At 39.9% G+C, this 21,564-nt stretch overlaps 1 protein-coding gene across 4 annotated transcripts in view; it reads right to left on the bottom strand.

The window, feature by feature from the left end:
• The window catches only part of Ncoa3 (nuclear receptor coactivator 3), a 100,354-nt gene that overhangs the window by 23,056 nt on the left and 55,734 nt on the right, over positions 1-21,564 (bottom strand). For all 4 annotated transcript variants that reach the window (XM_008827454.3, XM_029560804.1, XM_008827455.3 and 1 more), the window contains 9 exons: positions 9,236-9,340; positions 7,985-8,157; positions 7,383-7,483; positions 6,286-6,460; positions 5,324-5,512; positions 4,629-4,730; positions 2,822-2,962; positions 2,445-2,592; positions 48-424 (listed from right to left, as the gene is read on the bottom strand). In XM_008827454.3, coding sequence (XP_008825676.1) covers positions 48-424; positions 2,445-2,592; positions 2,822-2,962; positions 4,629-4,730; positions 5,324-5,512; positions 6,286-6,460; positions 7,383-7,483; positions 7,985-8,157; positions 9,236-9,321 — 1,492 coding nt within the window. In that variant the 5' untranslated portion in view covers positions 9,322-9,340. The remainder of the gene's footprint in view (positions 1-47; positions 425-2,444; positions 2,593-2,821; positions 2,963-4,628; positions 4,731-5,323; positions 5,513-6,285; positions 6,461-7,382; positions 7,484-7,984; positions 8,158-9,235; positions 9,341-21,564) is intronic.

Raw genomic sequence — 21,564 nt, 5'->3', positions numbered from 1 at the left:
TGGTATGGATAAAAAACCCAAAGAAAAAGAAATGTTAATGTGAATACCTGCAACAGGAGAAAACTGGTGTGAGGCCATCTTTGGGCTGCCACGATTCCGAGGAGAAATCATGATATTCTGCTGGTTGGAGCCAAGACCAGGACTGCCATGAGGAGGGCTGCTCATGCTGAGTCCATAGTTGCTGTTCTGGTAGGAAGATGGAGACTGCATGCCTGGCCCAGGGGTCAGTGAGGCTATGTTACCAGAAGCCCCATACCTGGCTCCACTCATCAGCCCTGTGTTGCTGGGGTCTGCCAAGCCATAGGTCCTGTTGCCTAGCATCTGTAAGCTTTGGTTTGGGGACATGTTCATGCCACATCCTGCTGCAGGAGGTCGAATGCCTTGTCCCATAGGATTTGAGTTTGGTCTATACCCATTCTGCTCTCTGCAAAGAGACACAAGGATTACATAAAGTGGAGGGAACGGAAGGGGAGAAAAAACTGCCAAGGAATATAACTTCCTTTAAGTGCCATTATAATAACTAGTGACAAATCAATTTAGGTACTGACCACAAAGCTAACCTAGCAATACTTTTTTCTTCTTTTTGTATGGTATGAGATACTGAACCCAAAATCTCACAGATACTAAGCCTAACACTGAGCTATATTCCCAGCCCTCTTTCTGCTTTGAGACCTTCGCATTAAGTTATCCAAGCTGTACTTCAACTCACTCTTTAATCCATGCAGGCCTTGGAACGTGCGATCCTGTTTGTCTCAGTCTCCCACACAATGGGATTACAAGCCTACATCACAAGGCCTGACTAAGAGTTTAATGTTTGTTTTCAATTTTATTTATTATTTTTATTTTATGTGTGTGAGTGTATAGTCTATATGCACATAGATGCAATGCCCACAGAGACCAGAAGACAGCATCAGGACCCCTGGAACTGGAGTTATGGGTGACTGTTAACCAGCATGTGGGGGGCTGGGAACCCAACCTGGGTCCTCAGCAAAAGCAGCCAATGCTCTTAACCAGCAAAGCCATCTCTCTAGCCCGTTTTGTTTCTGTTTGTTTTGTTTTTTTGAGTCAGGGTCTCCCTGTAGCCCCAGCTGTCCTGGAACTCACTATGTAGACCAGGCTGGCCTCGAACTCCCAGAGTTCACCACACCTGGCATTTCTGGGGTTTGGGGTTTTTTTGTTTTTTTGAGTCAGGGTCTCCCTGTAGCCCCAGCGGTCCTGGAACTCACTATGTAGACCAGGCTGGCCTCGAACTCACAGAGTTCACCACACCTGGCATTTCTGGGGTTTGGGGTTTTTTTGGTTTTTTTTTTTTTTTTGATACATGTATGTGTATTGCCTGCATGTATGTAAGTACACCCATGTTGTACAATGGCTGCAGAGGACAGAAGAGGGCTTCAGATCCCCTGGAACTAGAGTTATAGACAGTTTGTTAGCTACCATTTGGGTGCTGAGATTTGTTCCCAGGTCTTCTGCAAGAACAGCCAGTGCTCTTAATTGCTGAGCCATCTCTCCAGCCCGTTTGGTTTTTCTTAATGTGTGTTTTTGTTTTATTTTGTTTTTTGAGGTAAGTCTCATGCAGTCTAAGGTAGCTTTGAATTCACTATGAAATGGAAGCTGGCTTTAAACATATCCTCCTGCCTCCACTTCCCAAGTCTTGGGATAATAGGAGTGCACCAGTTTAGAGGATGCTAGGAATCAAACCTAACACTTCCTGCATGCTATGCAAGAATTCTACCAATTGAGCTAAATCCCTAACCCCTCACTCGACATTTTTTAATAAGCCAGGGAATTCAAGTGAGTGACACTAGCACTGTGTAGCTCCAATAGCCACATTATCTATAATCTCAGAGGCCTTACTACAGCTGCCACATGTCTAAGCTTTAATCTGGAAGCATGTACAAATTCCTCAAGATCATCAATGGGCAACATCTTCCTTATAAGCTGTTCATTTACCATCAATGACACAATAGTTACTGCCCTTAATTTTTTTTGGAGGGGGGTTCTTTTTGAGCCAGGGTCTCCCTGTAGCCCCAGCTGGCCTGGAACTATGTTGAGCAGGCTGGCCTTGATCTCAACAGAGATCCGCCTGCCTCTGCCTCTCTAAAGGCGTGCGCCACCACACCTGGCAATATTTTATTTTTAATTTTAAATCTAGTCCCTAGAAGCAATAAATACATTATCAGAGATGAAAGTACAGAAATAACCAGATTTCATATGCTCCTTTATCCACTAGCCTTCCTGCCCCCTCCCATCTTTTCCAGGAAGCAATTATTTAGCGGAAAATACTTTTACATAAAAATATAACTTTAAAGAAAACATTCTAAGACTAAATTCATTTCACCAAATCCAACAACTTCCCTGCCTTTTCTTCCTTTGCGCATCAATAACGAAGCGTCCTGAGAATGTGCACAAGGTGGTATGAATGCAGAGCAAGCTCTCATTACCTCTGAAGGAAGTGAGTTGAGATAAAGCCATGACGATCATTTGTCACAGGATTGCGGAAGAGTTTGCTTTTCGTCTGTGCACTTACAACAGTTCCATCCGCCAACGAGAAGCGATACACTGGGGTTTCTGCATGTCCATGAATATAGGCTATTGGACAAAAATATACCATTACTACTCTCTGTAAAGACAGGAAGGAATCATACTTCTAATACAGTTTTATAAACCATGTGTACACGCACAAAAATTATAAATAAAATATGCCAGAGATCATTTTCCTCTCCCATATCTACAAGATAACAGGACCTGTTTGCATACTTAGTATTTTACAGCATCATCAACATAACAATCAAGACCAAGAATCTCCAAGTGCCCTTACCTTCCTGATAGTGACGTTTCTGAGACCATGACTGCCCATCAATCAGACTAAAGAATCTCTGAATACACCTTCGGATTAAATCTTCAAAGCCTGGCCTCATGGAAGATCTCAGTGAATTTGTATCTATATTGACAACCTTTCCTATTAAAGATTAAAAAAAAAAAAAATTGAGTCCCACCTGCCAAGTATTTACTGCTACTTACCCCTGGCTTAGCACTGGAGAATGAAATAAAATGAATTAAATCTTTACTCTGTCTCTTCTGATCCAAATTTCTCGTCTTCTATCCTTAACACATAGTTGGGGGAAATGATCTCGCATCTATCTGTATGTCCTACTGTGAAATAAAACAGTGTATTTGTTGCCATCTAAATTCTGGTACAGAACTCCTAAAATGCTTATAATTTTCTAGTAACTATATCTTTCAAGGATTTAAAAGATGCCTCTCTGACCACCTTTGAGTGTTCTAATGGAGTGATTTAAGGTAACCCTCATAGATAGCTTCTGCATACAACTAGCCACCAGAAAGAGTAATTTCATCTGTCGGTACCAGGAAGAGCTTGGGGAGACTATTAAAACTTTGTAACAGATTGGAGAGATGGTTCAGTGGCTAAAGAACACTGGCTACTCTTCCTGAAGACCCAGGTTTGGTTCCCAGCACCTACATAGTGGCTAACAACCATCCATAACTCCAGTGCCAGGTGATCCGATGCTCTCTTCTGGCATCTGAGATCATTGCATGCATGTGGTGCACTTAATATATTACAGGAAAAACACTCATACCCATAAAATAAAAATAATAAACAAACTCTGAAACAAATTTGATGAACACATAGAAGTCCTAGGAAAGATGAATACCTGAAAAGGGCCTGGATGTTGCGGGAGGGGGTGGGGGTTCTAAGTGAGTCTTACTGATCTGCAAGATGATGTTTCATTCAAACTAATTACTGAAGATTTCCAAAAGCTGTGTGACCAGTTTCTATAGTAGAGATAATGCTCAGAACAAAATGTGTTCAACATAATAAAAAACTGGCAAACTAATTGAAGCTCATTTTGATGTCAAGACTGCCAATATTTATTTGTATATCTTGTGCAGGTTTTACTAAAAACCATAATATTTTAGGCCAGGAGTGGTGGCGCACACCTTTAATCCTAGCACTCAGGAGGAAGAGGCAGGTGGATCTCTGTGAGTTCAAGGCTAGCCTGGTCTACATAGTCAATTCCAGACCAGCTGGGGGTACAGCGAGACCCTGACTCAAAAAGACTAGAGGAAAAAAAAAAAAACACATATAATATTTTGATCAAGGAAACTGCTCAGCACCAACCAGGCTACCAAATCCTGAAGACAATGAAACTGTGACTCAACAGGTACAATGACTTCAAAAAAGTAATCAGCAAATTGATTCCAAACAGAAGACTTAGCAACTCATCTTCTCCATATTTCTTTAAGAAAAGTAAAAATGCTGATAAAAGCCAACTTCAGACTGACAAAGTATTGGAGAGTTAAAGCAAAAGGTAGTTCTAGAAGTTACTGAAAATGAGAAAAACTAATGTGGAATCTGAGCATCAGTCCAAGTCATTTCAAATTCAAAGCCAGGTGAGGAGATGACAGGGTGGTGGGGAAGAACTGAACCTAGGGCCTTATGCAGGCTAGCAGGTGCACTACCAGTAAGCTGATGAATACTCTTATTAATGGGGAAAAATGACTAGAGGGAAGGAAAATAACAATTATAACAGGGAATTTTAAAACTCTAAAAAACAAAACTTTTAGGACAATTTCTAAAGTAAAGACACACATACGGCTTTTACCTGAAAGATCATGTCTAGTAATAAAGCTCTCGGGATTTGATGGAAATGTTCTTTCTCCTGTAGTAATGCGGCGTGCCACACAGATCATACAGGATTGTAAGTCTACAACAGAAAGTTCAACCACATAGGATCACTTTTGGATATGATTATTCAATAGGTGAGCAAGAACATGAACATTAAAGACCAGTCACAGCAGACATGACATTTTGAGCGTCAGTTTGCAGGGCTAGAGAGATGGCTCAGTGGTTAAGAGCACTGGCTGCTCTTGCTGAGGACCCAGGTTCAGTTCCCAGCACTGACATGGTGACCAACAACCATTAGTAACTCCAGTTCCAGGGAATCCAAGGCTGCCTCCGTGTCGCTGCAGGCATTACACACACGTGGTGCACTTAGATATATGCAGGCAAAACACTCAAACACATAAATTTTCTAAAATTAATGAAAAAGAAACAATTTTTTTAAAAAGCCAGGTATGGTGGTGCACGCCTAAGGAAACAATTTTAAAAAAAAAAATGCAAGATGTGGGGCACACCTTTGATCCCAGCACTCAGGAGGCAGAAGCAGGCAGATCTCTGAGTTCAAGGCCAGCTGGGGCTCCAGGGAGACCCCATCTCAAAAAAGACCCCCTCCCCCCCCAAAAAAAAGATAGTTTAGCTGCTATGGCTTACCAACACTGCAAATGTGATTGTGCTCACCTTCCCCTTCCTCCATCATAGCTCTCGGCTGAGACAAGGCAAAGCACTGCATTGTTTCGTATCGGTGGCGGTTTTCAGGACTGGCATTCATGTCTTCCAAAGTATCAAGTGTTGTTTTCATCAGCATACGACAATTAAATGTATGGCTTTTTTGTCTCTGGGTCTCATTAGTCCAGGAAACCCCATTAACTGTGAAAACAAATTAAATTTTTCTTTTTATTTGCAAATCTTGTAAAACTCAGTCAAAAACTATGATCAAGAATCTAAGCTAACCAGGCATACTGGTATGCGCCTTTAATGCCAGCACTCAGAAGGCAGAGGCAGGCAGATCTCTGTGAGTTCGAAGTCAGCCTGGTCTCACATAGCAAGTGAGACCCTGTCTCAAAAATAAAAATTTAAAAAACAGTGGGGTGCACTGATGGCTCAGCTATTCAGAAGGTTGCGACGAGAGGACAGTCTGAGCCCAGGAGTCTAAGTGAGAGCTTTTATCAAGAAAAAAAAAAAGAGAGAAATCCTCACCACACAAATTTCCTATGGTAATACCTGTATTAACATCTCAGAATGACAATATACAAACTATCTGAATTAACTTCATCAGAAGTCCCTCTGAATATTTGGGACCCATGAAACATATGCTAAATTCTGAGTTTCCTGGGGTCGTATTTGAAAATTTTGCTGATAATCATACCCTTCTGTGTAAGTTTCAGCTCCTGGCTTCTTAAAAAGTTCATTCAATTTTTAAAAGAACTACTCAAGGGAAAAAAGTAACCATATTTAGAAAATACACATTCATAACATACCTGTAGACAGGTATATCATTACATACCTATAATTCCAGCACTCAGGAAGCAGAAACAGAAGGATCATGAATTCAAGGCCAGCTTGGACTAACTACAGCTAGAGTGAGACCCTGTATCTCTCTAAAAGAAAAGTAAACAAAATAGAGAAAGAAAAGCAACTACCTGTGGATTTTGGTAAGTGTTTAAGGAAATCCTTTCTGTCTTGTTCATGCAAGATATTGTAGACACTTGTGTTAACCAGGTCCTCCTGCTTATATTGCAGATATTGTGTGACGTTTTCTGACACAAATACAATGTTTCCATCTCGATTCACCACAAACAGGAAGCCATCCAATGCCTAAAATAGAACAGATTAAAATAAGTTGTTATGAAGACCCCCAAAAGGTACATGTTGAAACACTTATACTCAACGTGACCTCACAGACATAGCCTTTAAGGAGGTAATTAAGTATAAGAGGACCCTAACTCAATATGACATGTCCTTATAAGGAGAGACTAAAAAGACACCAGGGACACACACTCAGAGAAAAGGCCATGTGAGAACACAGTAACAAACCAAGGAGAGGGACTCAGGAGAATGAATCCTCCCAACACCTCAATCTTGGACTTCCAGCATCCAGAACTCCAAGACTAAGACAGCAGCCCTAGTTGTAAATAAAACTTGAAGAAAAAAACACTGATTTAACAGTTTCAGTGAACAACTACAAACCATCATTTCTATTAACATTAGCATCGTTATTATAGGGATTATAAAAAGTAAAAAGAGAGGCTGGAGAAATGGCTCAGCAGTTAAGAGCCACTGCTACTCTAGCAGAGGACTCAGGTTTTGTTCCTAGCACCTACATGGCAGCTCACAATTGCTGAAACTCCAGGTGCATGGGATCTGATGCACTCTTCTGGCCTCCACAGACACCATATGCACACGGTGCACATACATACATGCAGGCAAAATATTTCCTCTCAAGCTCCAAGGGACCTCTGCGAAGTTATGACTCCCTTCCTCAACTGCTTATTTTTATACCTTTATGTGTGGACTTTCTCAATTTGCAACTATATTTTGAGTAAGGAGAAGGGGCTCCTGAATTATATTGCCAATACAAGTATTTTACAAGTATAATAAAAATACTAGTTCTGTATTTTCTTTTGATTTTCATTTTCTCCAGCACCTCCCAAAAAAATGCATCACATAGTAATACAACCAAAGTACAACACCCTTTGGACTATTATTAATACTTGAAGTGCTACAATTTTACACTTACCTGAAGTAAAAGTGGTCCTAAAGAGTCTTTATCAATAACTCCCTGTCCTGTAGAAGACACATCAGCTTTCTGAACATCATCATCACTGCAAATTGTTTTTCCTAAAGGTGCAGAAGGCAACATTATAAATAGCACATATTTCAGTAACAGATTAATTCACCTTCTAACAGTCAGTCAGTCCTCAGAATAGGCTCAAAGACACATACACAGAGAGAGGGGGCCATGGACACACATATACATACGAACATTTCTTGGTAAGAGAATACCACAACTTAAAAATATTAAACTTTACTTTTGTCCAGAAAGGCAGAAGACACTTTACCTTTTCTTTCCCTACTAAACGTACTTAGTATTTAGTCCCTGGCTTCCATTAAATCAACCTTTGACATGGTGAGCAATACTGGTCTCTTATTTTAATTATGTTTTTCTATAAAGCAAAGCTGGTCAACTGATGGGGCTTTGGGATCTAGCTTAGCAATAGAACCTATGCTTAACATGAGTGAGACCCTGGGTTTAAACTCTTTTTAGCACAAAAAGGGGGGCTTTACACATACTAGAAATTCCTTCCAAAAAAAATGGGTGTTTTTCTTACTTTGTATTACCTTGTTCTTTTATTTGACGTATCTGTCTCACTGTTTCCTTTAAAATTGCACATTTATCTGGTTTGACATTAAAATTGTCGATATCACTAAGATTTGCAGATATCAGCTCAGCCAGTTCTTCGATGTACTTGCTCTCCTGCTCTCGTCTCCACTTCTCAGCACTAGAGGCAAGACTAAAGAGGGAGAAGAGGTCACAGTGCAAACCCCTAAAGGAAGCTTGCGCAGATCCTCCCTCTACACCATTAGTTTCATGTAGAAACAAACTAAACTCAGCCAACAGAACTATCAGAACATGGTAGCGGAAAAGCAGCATAACAGACATGCAAGTCTATGTTCAATTCCACATCTCATTAGCCATGTGGCTTTCTTTGAGAAAAGCTAACATAAATTCCTTCATCTGGAAATCAGGGATAATCTTCTCAACATAGAGTTAAGAACTGTCAAATAACAGTAAAAACAAGTACTTATGGACATTTGATAAACTGTAGGGGTTTTTGTCCACCATGAAAGTAAAACTTGCCAGGCATTTGGCGCACACCTTTAATCCCAGCACTCCGGAGGCAGGCAGGCGGATCTTTGTGAGTTCGAGGCCAGCCTGATCTACATAATGAGTTCCAGGACAGCTGGGGCTACAAGGAGACCCTGTCTCAAAAAAGACAAAAAAAAAAAAAGAAAGTAAAACTCAATGGCACTGACCTTAAACCCTAAAGCAGCACTGTATAAGTTACAGGGTTTTTGCTTTTGTTTTGTCTTTTTGAGACAGGGTCTCCCTGTAGCCCCAACTGGCCTGGACTTGCTATGCAGACCGGGCTGGCCTCCATCTCACAGAGATCTGCCTGCCTCTGCCACTGAGTGCTGGGATTAAAGCGTGTGCCAGCCTGACCAACAAATTACAGTAATTTTTTTCTGACTTCTAAATGTATAGTTACAAATGCTAAAATATGAACTTGTATTCTTAAAAGTTTTAAAAAATTTTTACTTTTTACTATCACTATTCCTATACATTCTGCTCAGAAATCCTGGAAACTATCCAGTTGCTATCATGCTCTTCCTTTAAATCAGCAAAATCAAACCTGATTCAGATCTAAGGATATCTTTGTCATCAGAAACAAGGTACTCACTATAAAGGACAATCATGTATATAAATGGAAATGATCTTAAAAGTAACAGAAAGTTGAAATGTTATCCTTTACACAAAATCAAACAAAAGAGAAGGAGCTCCAGTGAAGCATCTGGAGATAAATCACCTACCCCTGTCCCGGAGTGTCACAAGGCAATTTGCGTTTTCGTGAATCAGACGCCAGTGGGTCCAAGGAGTTCTCACTTAATCCACTCATCTTGAACACAGATCAGCAACTAAGAAAGAATAGTAACAAGATAAAGCACTAAAATACACACTTTCTACCAAGGTGTCAGACAACAGAGTGGCTGCATCCTGTAATTCAGAAGTACTTTCTCTGTGTACATTTATTATAAATTAGTATATGGAAAACCAACTTGGGGTTCATGCTTTACTTTAATCATGCAGAATAACCAACCTCAAGACAGAAATGTTATGAGTCCTACCAAAAATGTACATGGTGATTATCTCACAAAGAACAAGGGATCTTAGCTGGGCACATCAGTGTAGGCCTATATTCCAGTACTCAGAAGGCTGAAACAGAAAGATTAAGGGTTCTAGACAAGCCTGGTCTACATAGCAAGTTCCAGGCCAGTCTGAGCACAGAGCAAGACTATGTCTCAACACACAGATTACAAAAGAAATTATATTTAATAAGATACCATCAAGACAGGTTTCTCCTATGGCCCCAGCTGGCCTGGAACTCACAGAGATCGCCTGCCTCTGTCTCCCAAATGCTGGGATTAAAGGCGGGAACCACCACGCCCAGCAGTTGTATCTTATTTATACAGGCAAAACACAAGCAAAAATTTGTCCTGTGTCTTTGTAAGAGTTCTTCAAAGGTAACCCTAAGCTACTCGTGCTAAGTGGCACGTCTGTCCACTGGGCCATTTCACTAATACTAATCACTTCATACTTTCCTTCTGTTAAGACAAAATAAGCCTAAATTGTATAAATGACACTGAAAAACTGTATTTAAACCAGAAAACTCTACGGGCAATGGGAAATACCACTGAGCCACACAGCAACATTTAAATACTAACTAGTGAGCTGGGTGTGGTGGCGCATGCCTAGAGGCAGGTAGATCTCTGTGAGTTCCTCAGCCTGGTCTACATAGTGAGTTCCAGGACACCCAGAGCTACAGAGAGGGAGACCCTGTCTCAAAAATACCAAATAAATAAGTAAATAAATAAATACTGACTAGTGGAAAAATACTTGGGCTAAAGTTTCAAAGATTAAGAAGATTATAAAGATATTTCTTCATGAGAAAGAACAGATTTTTAATCCAGGAGCTTATAATTTGAGGTATCTATTAAGCACTAATTTACTAGGAATTTCATGTGATAAACTCTTGCTTTAACAAAACAATACTGTTCTAAGGAATTCCAAGTCAACTAACAAAGGCCAAACCTTCAAAGTATTTTAATGATCAAACACATCTGGAATTTCAGTCAGAGACAGCCTAAAGGACATATATTTCCACTAGGTGGCACAATGCTATCAGACCAATTAAAAATGAGAACCTTCCACAGGCATTGCACGACAGGGGTGCACTTACCTACGTGCAGGCAATACACACATACACATAAAAATCGTGGAATGCCCGCGGAGGTCAGAAGAGGGCTTCAGGTTCCCCTGGAACTGGAGTTAAGGACGGTTCATAGCCAACATGTGGGTGCTGGGATTTGAACCTGGGTCCTCTGCAAGAGCAGTCAGTGCTCTTAACCACTGAGCCATCTCTCCAGCCCCAATAGGTAGCTTTTTAATAACAATCAAAAATCACATGGCTAATCAGAAGTTTTAGACTACAGCATCATCTGCACAGGCATACTATTGATAAACAATAAAATCTGATTCTAACTAGTGATTCTAAGTATATTATCAATTGATTTTTTCATATGCTTCATTATTTTTAAGCTGAGTAGCAAACTAATCACTGAGCAGTAACATCTCTTCATTTTCATTTAATTTATTCAGTAATTCTATATAGTACTTTCATACACTGGTGATAAACATAAACTGAAGCTCCAAAATTGAGTGGAAGACCTATTCAGTAAATAGCAAGCCTTTCATTTAAAGATATTCTTGACACTATCCCTTATTTTGCTGTGACATAAGCTTAATCCTTGGTATAATGTAAAGTACCTAGCACATAATAGAGGGTTGATAAATGTCATGAATAATAAAAGGAACATTCAATGTACTTCATATGAACTATAGAAGTAAAAACTTAAATGGTTTAAATAATGCTTGCATTGAACAAAATCAGTTAAGGAAAACTTAAAATATAATTTACTAGGTTCAATGTTCCTTTTATTATTATTATCCAAATACCGAAGGTATAATTTAGGACAAAATATTTCAATTTTACTTTTTTAGAAATAGGTATGACAATTTTCTTCTAATAAGTTCCTGTTTATAAGTGAAAAAGCCTCGGCATACTGTCCAACTGAGCCCGAGATGACTGGTAAGCTACAGAAAAATTCAAAGGGGAGCAAAGAAAATGTTCAACAAGAAAAATAAAGAACTTCTGTCTCCTACATCAATGAAATTAATATAACTCCTAAGGACAAATGACTGGCAAACACTTTATAGTTTTCTATTTCATATTAATCTTAGTTATAAACAAATATATAAATAGGGCCAATTAGAGGGCTCAGCAGGTAAAGGCCCTTGTCGCCAGATGTGACAACCTCAAGACCAAGAGGGTAGAGAGAACCAATTCTAGTGAGTTCTCCTCTGACCTCACAACATAATCCATGGCACATGCACACCCACACATGTACATATACGTGTGCAAAATTGTGTGTGGGGGGTGACTCTGTTTTACTTGCCAAGCTTGCCTGCTTCTACAAAACAGGATATGTTGTCTAATCCAACAAATCTTTATAAAGCATAAAAGGCAAATACCTACCATGCATATCCAGTAAAACTAGCCTTTTCAGTCAGTATCAAGAATGTGGATGAGAGGGGTATGCAACATGGACCAGTCACGTGAAGTTCTAAGATTTAACAGATCAGCAACCATGTGACTTACATGCTTACATATTAAATTACAACTCACCTAGTACAGAGGATATCTGAAGTTAGAAAAACCAACCTTCACAGGAGAAACAATACAGCACAAAAATCTCATGATATGTTTGACTATAACAATAGTCTGCTGGGCTGGGAACATAGCTCAGTAAAGTGCTTGTTATGCACGCATTAAGAACCTGAGTTTGATCCTCAGCTTCCACATTAATTGGGAGGTTGGGGTGGGGGGAGTCTGGAGAGATAACTCAGCAGTTAAGAGCAGATGTTGCTCCTACAGAGGACCCAAATTGGATTTCCAGCACCCACATTGTGTGGCTCATAACCGCCTCTAACTCTAGTTCCAGGGGAAACACCCTCTTCTGAACAACACTAGCACCTGCACTCTGAAGCACATACAGAGACACATACAAATATAAAGACAGGCCTAGAAGCATAGGCTTGTAAATTTGTAATTGCAATGGAGATGTAGAGAGAGGCAGATCCCTGGCATGGTTCTTGGCAAGCTAGCCTAGTCTATTTGCTGAGCTTCAGGCCACTGAGACACCCTATATTTAAAAACAAAAACAAACTCTTCTTCCTTGGCACTGCCTGCAAGGTGGCTGCCATCTCCTGTGCGTCATCATGACTGCCCTTAGACCTCTAGTGAGCCCAAGATGGTTAAAGAGAGGACCAAGATGCTCATCCAGCACCGGTCTGACCAGTATATCAAAACTAAGCACAACTAGCAGAAATCCAGAGGTACTAACAACAAGGCATGGAGATGATTCTAGGGCCAGCCCCTGATGATTGGTTATAAGAAACAAAAGAAAACAAAGCACATGCTGTCCAGTGGCTTCCAGAAGTTCCTGATCCACAATGTCAAGGAGCTGGAAATGCTCTTGATGTGCAACAAATGTGTACACAACATTCCCTTCAAGAACTGCAAAGCCATGGTTGAAAGGGCAGACAGCTGGCCATCAGTCACTGACCCCGATGCAAGACTGTTCAGCGAAGAAAACACATAGCCGGCTCACATGCTCCTACAGTTATCTGTGCTTAAAGCCATAAAATTTTCAAAAAAAAAAAAATACACAAAAAAACAAGGCACATGGTTCTTGAATACACACATGTGAACATACACACCCTTCTAGTTTCATTTGTCACTATGATAAAATCTTCTGACCAAATGCAGTTTTGTGAAGAAAGGGTTTATTTAGCTTATAAATCCAAGTTAACAGTCATTATTGCAGGGACATCAAGGGTGCATCATGGCCAGAGTCAAGAGCAGAGCAAGAACAAATATATGGACCCTTGCTTGCTTGCTCTCAGCTAGCTTTCTCCTCTCTTACACTGTTCAGGAAACCCCACCCAGGAAATAGTGCTGCCCACAATGGACTGCATCTTCCTACATCAATTAACAATCAAGGCAATCCCCCACAGACAGACCCACAGGCCAATCTGATCTAGATAACTCCTCAGTGAGACTCTTCCCAAGTGATTCTAGGTTGTGTCAAGTTGACAGTTAAAACCAGCATACACACACACACACACACACACACACACACACACACACACCCCAAAATAAGTCTATTAATATTGAGCCCATTCTAAATTCTGACCTCACACAATTGAAGATCATTAGCTACACAGCTGATAGAAAAGCATTTAGAAAGCCGGGCATCGTGGCGCAGGCCTTTAGACCCAGAACTTGGGAGGCAGAGGCAGGCGGATCACTGTGAGGTCAAGGCCAACCTGGTCTACATAGTGAGTTCAGGTCAGCTGGGATGACAGGGAGTAAAAAAAAAAAAAAAAAAAAAAAAAAAAAAAAAAAAAGTGTCTAGAAGTACAATATAGCATGGTGGCACACGCCTTTAATCCGAGCACCTGGAAGGCAGAGGCACTGGGATCTATGAGTTTTGAGACATTGTCTCAAAAAGACCAAAAAAAAAAAAAAAAAAATTTTTTAAAAAAAAAAAAAAAAAAAAAAAAAAAAAAAGAAGTATAATATATAGCTGCTCCCCACATGATCTGTGGCCTTAAATTGAGTCATACAGTAAATATTCAGGTTTATAAGTAGCATTTAAGTTTCCAATGAAGAGAGATGTCCTCCAATTTGTTGTCAGGCTGGATAATCACCACTAACACACATCCAAGTACAACACAACTTTTTCAAGCCCTTGACTCAACAGTATAGGAAATGACTAGCGTGGAGAACTCACTCACTGAACCAAAATTAAAGACCCAAACCAAATTCAGTCTTTTAATGAGAGTTCTGTCATCAGATGCATAAAGCATTTTCACAATGATTTTTCCTGTAGGAAGTATCTCCACTGAAGAGCTCTACCCCATACTACTTAAATGCATTGACAATGCACACTTTAAGATTATATATAATCAAAGTATATAATCACTTCATATACAGAACAGTAGTTTTTTAGGATACCCATCAATGCTATCAAAACCTAATCTATTTCTGTATTGCTGAGCAAACTCAGAAGCATCACCTATGATAAAATTTAAAATGAGATGCTAGAGAGATGGCTCAGCAGTTAAGAGCACTCACTGCCCTTAGAGAAGACTTGGGTTCAGTTCCCAGCACCCACATGGTGACTAACAATCTGTAACTCCAGTTCCAGGGGATCTTGACATCCTCTTCTGCAGGCACCAAGCACATACACAGTGTACTTACATAACATGCAGCCAAAACATCATACACATAATAAAAATAAATATTTTTAAATTTTTTGAAGATTAAAATAATAAATAATCTTAAAAATATAAGAATCTTAAAAATAATAAAGAATCTTAAAGAAACTGTTTCATATACACTACAGGCCCTTCTGCGCATAACAGTCAAGATATGGAACATGGAGACATTTAGTCACTGAATATGCTACTAGAAAATGAACATTAGTAGAACCATGCTAAATTAAACTAAGCTAAAAAACACCAAAGATGGGCCGGGCATGGTAGCACACACCTTAATCCCCTCCCTCTTTTGAGGCAGAGGCAGGCCAGCTACAGCTATAGGGAGACCCTGTCTCAAAAAGACCCAAAAACAAACATAAATACAAACAAAACAAACAAACAAAAAAACACCAAAGATTTAGAGCTACTAGAGCAAAAGACATTAATGTCTTGCTTAGTATATGGCTTAGTGTTAACCAATTTCCTTTTTTTGTTAATTTGGGGTTGAAACCAGAGAAAAAGCTTGATACCATACAGCAAACTAGCCAGAAGGACAACAACACAGGAAGGATTCCTTGTCCAAAAGGAAAGGAAATACTGCAAGATCATTAGATAAAGGCACTTGCCTCCAAGCCTGACAACCTGAGTTCCAACCTCAGGACTCACATGGTAGAAGGAAAGAACCGATTCCCATGAGTTCTCTAACCTCCACATATGCATCAAGGCCTGTGGATGTGCACAGACACAATACATGCAAATGGTGGAGGGGCAAGTAAATGTGGGCTGGAGAGGTGGCACAGTGGTTAAAAGCACTGGCTACTCTTACAGAGGACCCAGAATTAGTTCCCAGCACCCACATGGAGGCTACCTTCCATTTCAGAAGATCCAACACCCTCTTATGGCCTCTGTGGGCACTGTATGCATGTGGTACACTCACATACATGCAGGCAAAACATTCATACACAAAAAAATAAAATAAACTGAAAAAAATATATATCAACAAATGCCAGTGTTCAGTCTCAACAAGTTATTTTGGAGACCAAAGAAAAAACATATTGTGATGAGAGGCAATAGTTTACCTGGTAATAAATTAGCAAAGCGAACAATTAAGTATTTTCCTTCTCCTAGATCAGTAAGAGAGGAAAGTGGATCACTTGTGGCAGTATGATGTTGAGTTATCCTCATATATTGGGTGATTATTGACAATAACCCTAAGACATATTATTAGTCCCACTTTACAGATCAGGAAATTCGTAAATCACTTTCCACTAAATCACAAATAGATACTGAATGGAAGAGCTATAACTACATAGTTTTTTGTTAGACTTTATAACCAGTGAAGGTATCAAATGTTTTAGGGGCATTTAATTCCCCATTACTACCAAAATAAATCATTTATGTCATTAAGTCATACTATCTACAACCAATTAGCAGAAAATTTCTCAGCTCATCAGTTAACACTGAAAAGTTGTAACATCTGTAGTTTTAGGGGCGTAAAGTACGTATTTGGATTTTATCTTGTTTTTTTTTTAATTTTTATTTTATGTATATGAGCGTTACACACATGCAGGTATACACACATGCATGTGTATAAGTGCAGCTGTGTCATACAATGCCCACAGGTCAGAAGAGGGAGTTGAAAATCCCCTGGAACTGGAGTTATGGAAGGTTGTTGGCTGCCATGTGGTTACTGGGATTCGAACTCTGGTCTTCTGCCAGAACAACCAGTGCTCTTATCCACTGAGCCATCTCTCCAGCCCCATTTCAGTTTTTTAGTATGGAGCTGCTAAAGGTCCAAGGGAACTATGCAGCCCTTCCCTCCACCCCTAAGCCTAATCATTACTCTCTAAAGCACTGGATAAACCTCACTCAGTGGTGGCCTAGTATTAGCCATAATCCTTAGTTCCACTTGACATAAACAATCAGTGACTAACATATCAAGAAGAAAATCTGAGATTAGAAAAGCAAAAACCATTCCCTAAAATATCCTGTCAAGTATTTTTATTTTTGGGTTTCCTAAGATTGAAGGCTAGGGCCAAGAACTTTTGGCTATCCCAGCTGTAATTTCGTTCCTGTGTCAGGCTTCTTTGCCTGACCCACACAAGGTATGGTTAAGAACACATAGGGAGCATTTCTGGTGCTTCTAGAGAATCATAGTAACTTAAGAAAAAATTTCAAACAACACCTGTGGATTTGAACTGATTTACTAAAAACTGTTTGAAACACTACGCAAAAGCTGAGGCTGCTCAACTTAGATGACTCTTTTTTTTTTTTGGTCTTGTTGAGACAGGGTCTCCCTGTAGCCCCAGCTGTCCTGGATTCACTATGGAGACCAGGCTGGCCTTGAACTCACAGAGATCCACCTGCCTCTGCCTCCACCACGCCCGGCTAGATGACTTTTTAAAAAAAATATTTATTATTTTTATGTGTATGTGTGTATTGCCTGCATGAAGGTAAGTGCACCTGTGTCATGCAATGCCCTTGGAGGACAGAAGAAACTTGGATCCCCTGGAGCTGGAGTTACTGACAGTTGTTAGCTGCCATGTGGGTGCTGGGATTCGAACCCAGGTCTTCTGCAAGAACAGCCAGTGTTCTTAACTGCCGAGCCATTTTTCCAGCCCCAGATGACTTTTTTCTTAAGTTTAAAGCACCTGGAAGAATTTACAAGCCAGTCATACATATAGGCTGCACCCAAAATACAAGTCCCAAATTGATGCTCCTACTGAGTAGACTATCACTACAAATTAATCTAAGCACTTAATCCTACAACATCAAATTACATTGTTCTTTCTATCTTTGTCCATATTTTTATTAATAAGTAAGATTCTAAGAGAGCTGGTACCATGAGGAAGAACTCAAGAGAAATATAACTGTGGTTTCTACCTTTGTGGTTCTTCCCAGGCATCACATGGCAAAGATAGTCACGAGGACATAGTGGGGAGAAGCCTGAACTAAGACTCACAGTTACTGATGACCTTTAGTTTAGTGGGACAAAGTATAAACTATCTAAAGAATCTATTAGATTTTTCAATTCAATTCCATCTCAGCTCAAAAGCTGGCATGCCCAGAAACATTTTAGGTCCAGAAAATGAGCAATGAAGGGCACTTACAAGCTGCTAGAATGCTCAACTTAGCAGAAGAGGAACCTCTATGAATGATTATAATTTAACTTTAAATTAAGGCACCAGAGGAATATAGCCAGTAAGAAACCTACTAACCCAGAGTTTTTAAAAACAGAAAAAGCATACACACGGATCTTGATGGAGATGTATACAAGAGACTCGGGTCCTACTCATTTCTTCTGTCTTTAGTTCACAATGTAGACACATTAATAAAGGAACTAGCATGGAGCAAGGAAGGAAAATTTTCTAACATCTAATAAACTAAACTGAAAAGCACTTGATTGTCAATTATCTCTTTTCCCTCTTTGAAGTCCCTGCTCTTCACTTAGTCAACTCATTGGCTGACTCACAAGCTCCTTCACATTCCTGCTCTAGTTTGAAACTAGATGAAGCTCATTTCAAATGCAAACTCCCCAGAGGCTCTAGTGCAGAACAAGGCAGGCCAATTAGCCAAGGCAGGTATTAGCTGCAACTGGGCGCTTGTTGCCAAGATGTTTCCGAATCTTTACATGAGCAACAGAGTTGAAGTTCAGACACACATGGTACAGAAGGAGTTAAGCAGGACAATTCTACATTAAGTCCAACTACCTTTCCTGACAGCATACTAAGTAGCAATAGAACTCTTGATGTAGAGTTGCCCTGACACCTAAAACTCAATAAACTGAATCGATGCCTCCTACAGAGCTAAATCTGAGCTTTACAGACTGAAATTCAGCTTCATTTTCAACATTATACTATAAGTAGTATTTCTTCTTCATCACTACAACCAACACCACAGGTAGCCACAAGTGGTCACAACAAGAGTTTCTACTGAGATGAATGTGGGCATGTTTCCTATTTTGTTTTTATTTCATTTATTTCTTATTTACTTCCTTCTTTCTTTTGGTTTTTTGAGATAGGGTCTCCTTGTAGCCCCAGCTGTCCTGGAGCTCCCTACATAGACCAGGCTGGCTTGAACTCACAGATCCGACTGCCTCTGCCTCCTGAGTGCTGGGATTAAAGGCATATGCCACCGATTTCTTCTTACCTTTCCTACATCCCTCTTCTAGCTACAACAGTCCTATTCTTCAAAACCTGATAACTCTGATGAAACACTATACTCACTGCTCCCACCCAGAGCAAGCTGCATCCCCTAATGTATCTAATGTACTGCTCATCCTCTGTTTTTTGTTTTTTTCTTTTGGGTTTTTTTTTGAGAGAGAAAAAAAAACTATGCAGCCCAGGCTGACCTCAAACTTGTCATGCTCCTGCCTCAGTATGCACTATTAACCACTGAGCCATCATGCCAGCCCCCAAATATTTTCTTAAAACTTCTCTGATATTATGCATTTCTGCAAAAAAAAATTGTTAAAGGCTTTTATTTAAAAAGAACAACTGCCAAAAAAACGGGGGAAAAAAAGTCAGGCATGTTTGTGCCTATCTTTATTTCCAGTACTTGGGACACAGAGGCAGGAAGATCTCTTTGATTTCAAGGCCACCCTGATCTACATAGTGAATTCCATGACAGCCAGAGCTCCAAAGTAAGACCATGTCCCTCCCAAAAAAGAACACTTTCCCCCAATAAAAACAAATTCACAAAAGTAGGAAGAATAAAAGAACACTTGGTTTCAAGGCTTACTAAATCACGTCTGCCAATGGAAAGCAGCAGACTACAGCTGTGCCTGGACAATTATCTTCTGCAGTCCAAGCATGTCTCCTGTTACCCTGAAGCAAGTCAATGTGATCTGCACACCACGATAGCCAATGGGTTCTAATACCTGAAGCTTATACCCACCATAGAAAGCATTCATTAACAAACCTGCCAACACATAAGGACTTCATTTATTCTAAATATGCTTCTAAGCTATTATCATAAGGCAATTAAATTTTAGAAAGAATTTTAAAAAGCTAAAAAGCAAAACTAAAAGGTATTAAAAGTCTACCTATACCACCCTTCAGAAAAATAAGTCTTATAAATACCTTTTCAAGAAGAACAGCAGTACATCAACAACTGATCTGGAGGGGTTCATCCCTCTAAGTCTGCCTTCTACCTAACAGACACATTTTAAAGCATAAGATGAAAGGGTCAAGGCACTCGCTATGCTACAAGTCCACTGCCTGAAGCATGCTACTTTCCCATTCCTACTTCCTATGGTCACAGAATGAACTGAGCGTCCTCACCACCCATCTTCATGTGCTTGTGTACTCAACATATATGAAGCCTAGTAAAATTTGTATCTAATTTCTTGTATCAATGACAAGAAATACATGAAGAAAATATATTTAAAGCTCAGAAACGTTATGTTGAGCATGTGTCACAGGCAAAACATTCCAAAGTTGTTTGGAAAGGTGAAAACAAGGCTTCTGCTATCCTTGGTCAATGTCAGCTGCCATGTACTCATCTCTAATACACAGTAGTTCTCACAAAGACCTGAAGAGGGAATTCTGAGTCCACCAGCTGCATACAATGATTAAATACAGCAAATTCTATTTGGTGTCGTAAGTTTGGGTTTTTAGTAGCAACTTCTAAATAAATAGCACTGGTAGTTCTGTATGTTAGGTATTAAATAAATACAAAAGCTTTTTTTTTCTTTGTTGAGACAGGGCCTCGCTATGTCGCCCTGGTTGGCATGGAACTCACTATGTAGACCAGGCTGGCCTCAAAATCACAGCACCCCACCTGACTCTGGTACTAAACACCTGCACCATCACATCTGGCCTAGACAGTTGTGTTTTATTACTGAAGTCAAAAACCACTCTGTGTACGTGCGTGTGTGTATAGACGTGTGTGTGTGTGTGTGTGTTGTCTCCTCTGCTGCACTGCACACTCCAGGCTAGCTGGATGATCGCATCTCACTCTACAAAGTGTGCTGGGATTACAGATGTGAGTCACTGCACCTGACTTTTTACGTGGGTTATGGACTGGAACTTGGTTTTTCCAGCTTGAATAGCTAGTGCCTTTACCTACTACACCCACTTCCTTGCCCCAAAGCTGCTATTATCAACATTACATTCAAAATATTTAAACTTTTTTTTAAAAAATATTTTATTTATTATTTTTATTTTATGTGTGTAAGTGTATTGCCTGAATGTATGTGAGTGCAACTGTGTCGTACAATGACACGGAGGTCAGAAGAGGGCTTCAGATTCCCTTGGAACTGGAGTTAAGGATGGTTCATAGCAAGAGCAGTCAGTGCTCTTAACCGCTGAGCCATCTCTCCAGCCCAATATTTAAACTTTTTATATAGTAGGGCATGGTGGCACACACCTTTAATCCCATAGAGGCGGAGGCAGGCAGATCTCTGTGAGTTCAAGGCCAGCCTGGTCTCCATAGTGAATCCAGGCCAGATGTGGCTACAGGGAAACCCTGTCTCAAAAATACCCAAAAAAAAGAAAAAAAAAAATTGAGAAATTTAATACTCTAACAAAAGCATCACACGGACAAGCTACCTTGACATTTCAAGTATATACACGTTTTTCTTCACATGAAAAAAATACCGCATAAAAATTTTGAAACTGCTAAGTGTAGTGGCTCATACCCCTAACCCCCACACTCAGGAAGCTAAGACAAGACTGGCCTGGGTTCTATAATAAGTTCTAGGCCATCCTAGACTACAATGTATGACCCTGTCCCAAGTAGTAATATATAGATATAA

The sequence above is a fragment of the Nannospalax galili genome, unplaced genomic scaffold (assembly GCF_000622305.1).
Source record: "Nannospalax galili isolate Female #2095 unplaced genomic scaffold, S.galili_v1.0 scaffold492, whole genome shotgun sequence".
Classification (NCBI taxonomy): domain Eukaryota; kingdom Metazoa; phylum Chordata; class Mammalia; order Rodentia; family Spalacidae; genus Nannospalax; species Nannospalax galili.
The sequence above is the reverse complement of the archived record's forward strand: the minus strand, read 5'-3'. Positions and strand labels throughout refer to the sequence as shown.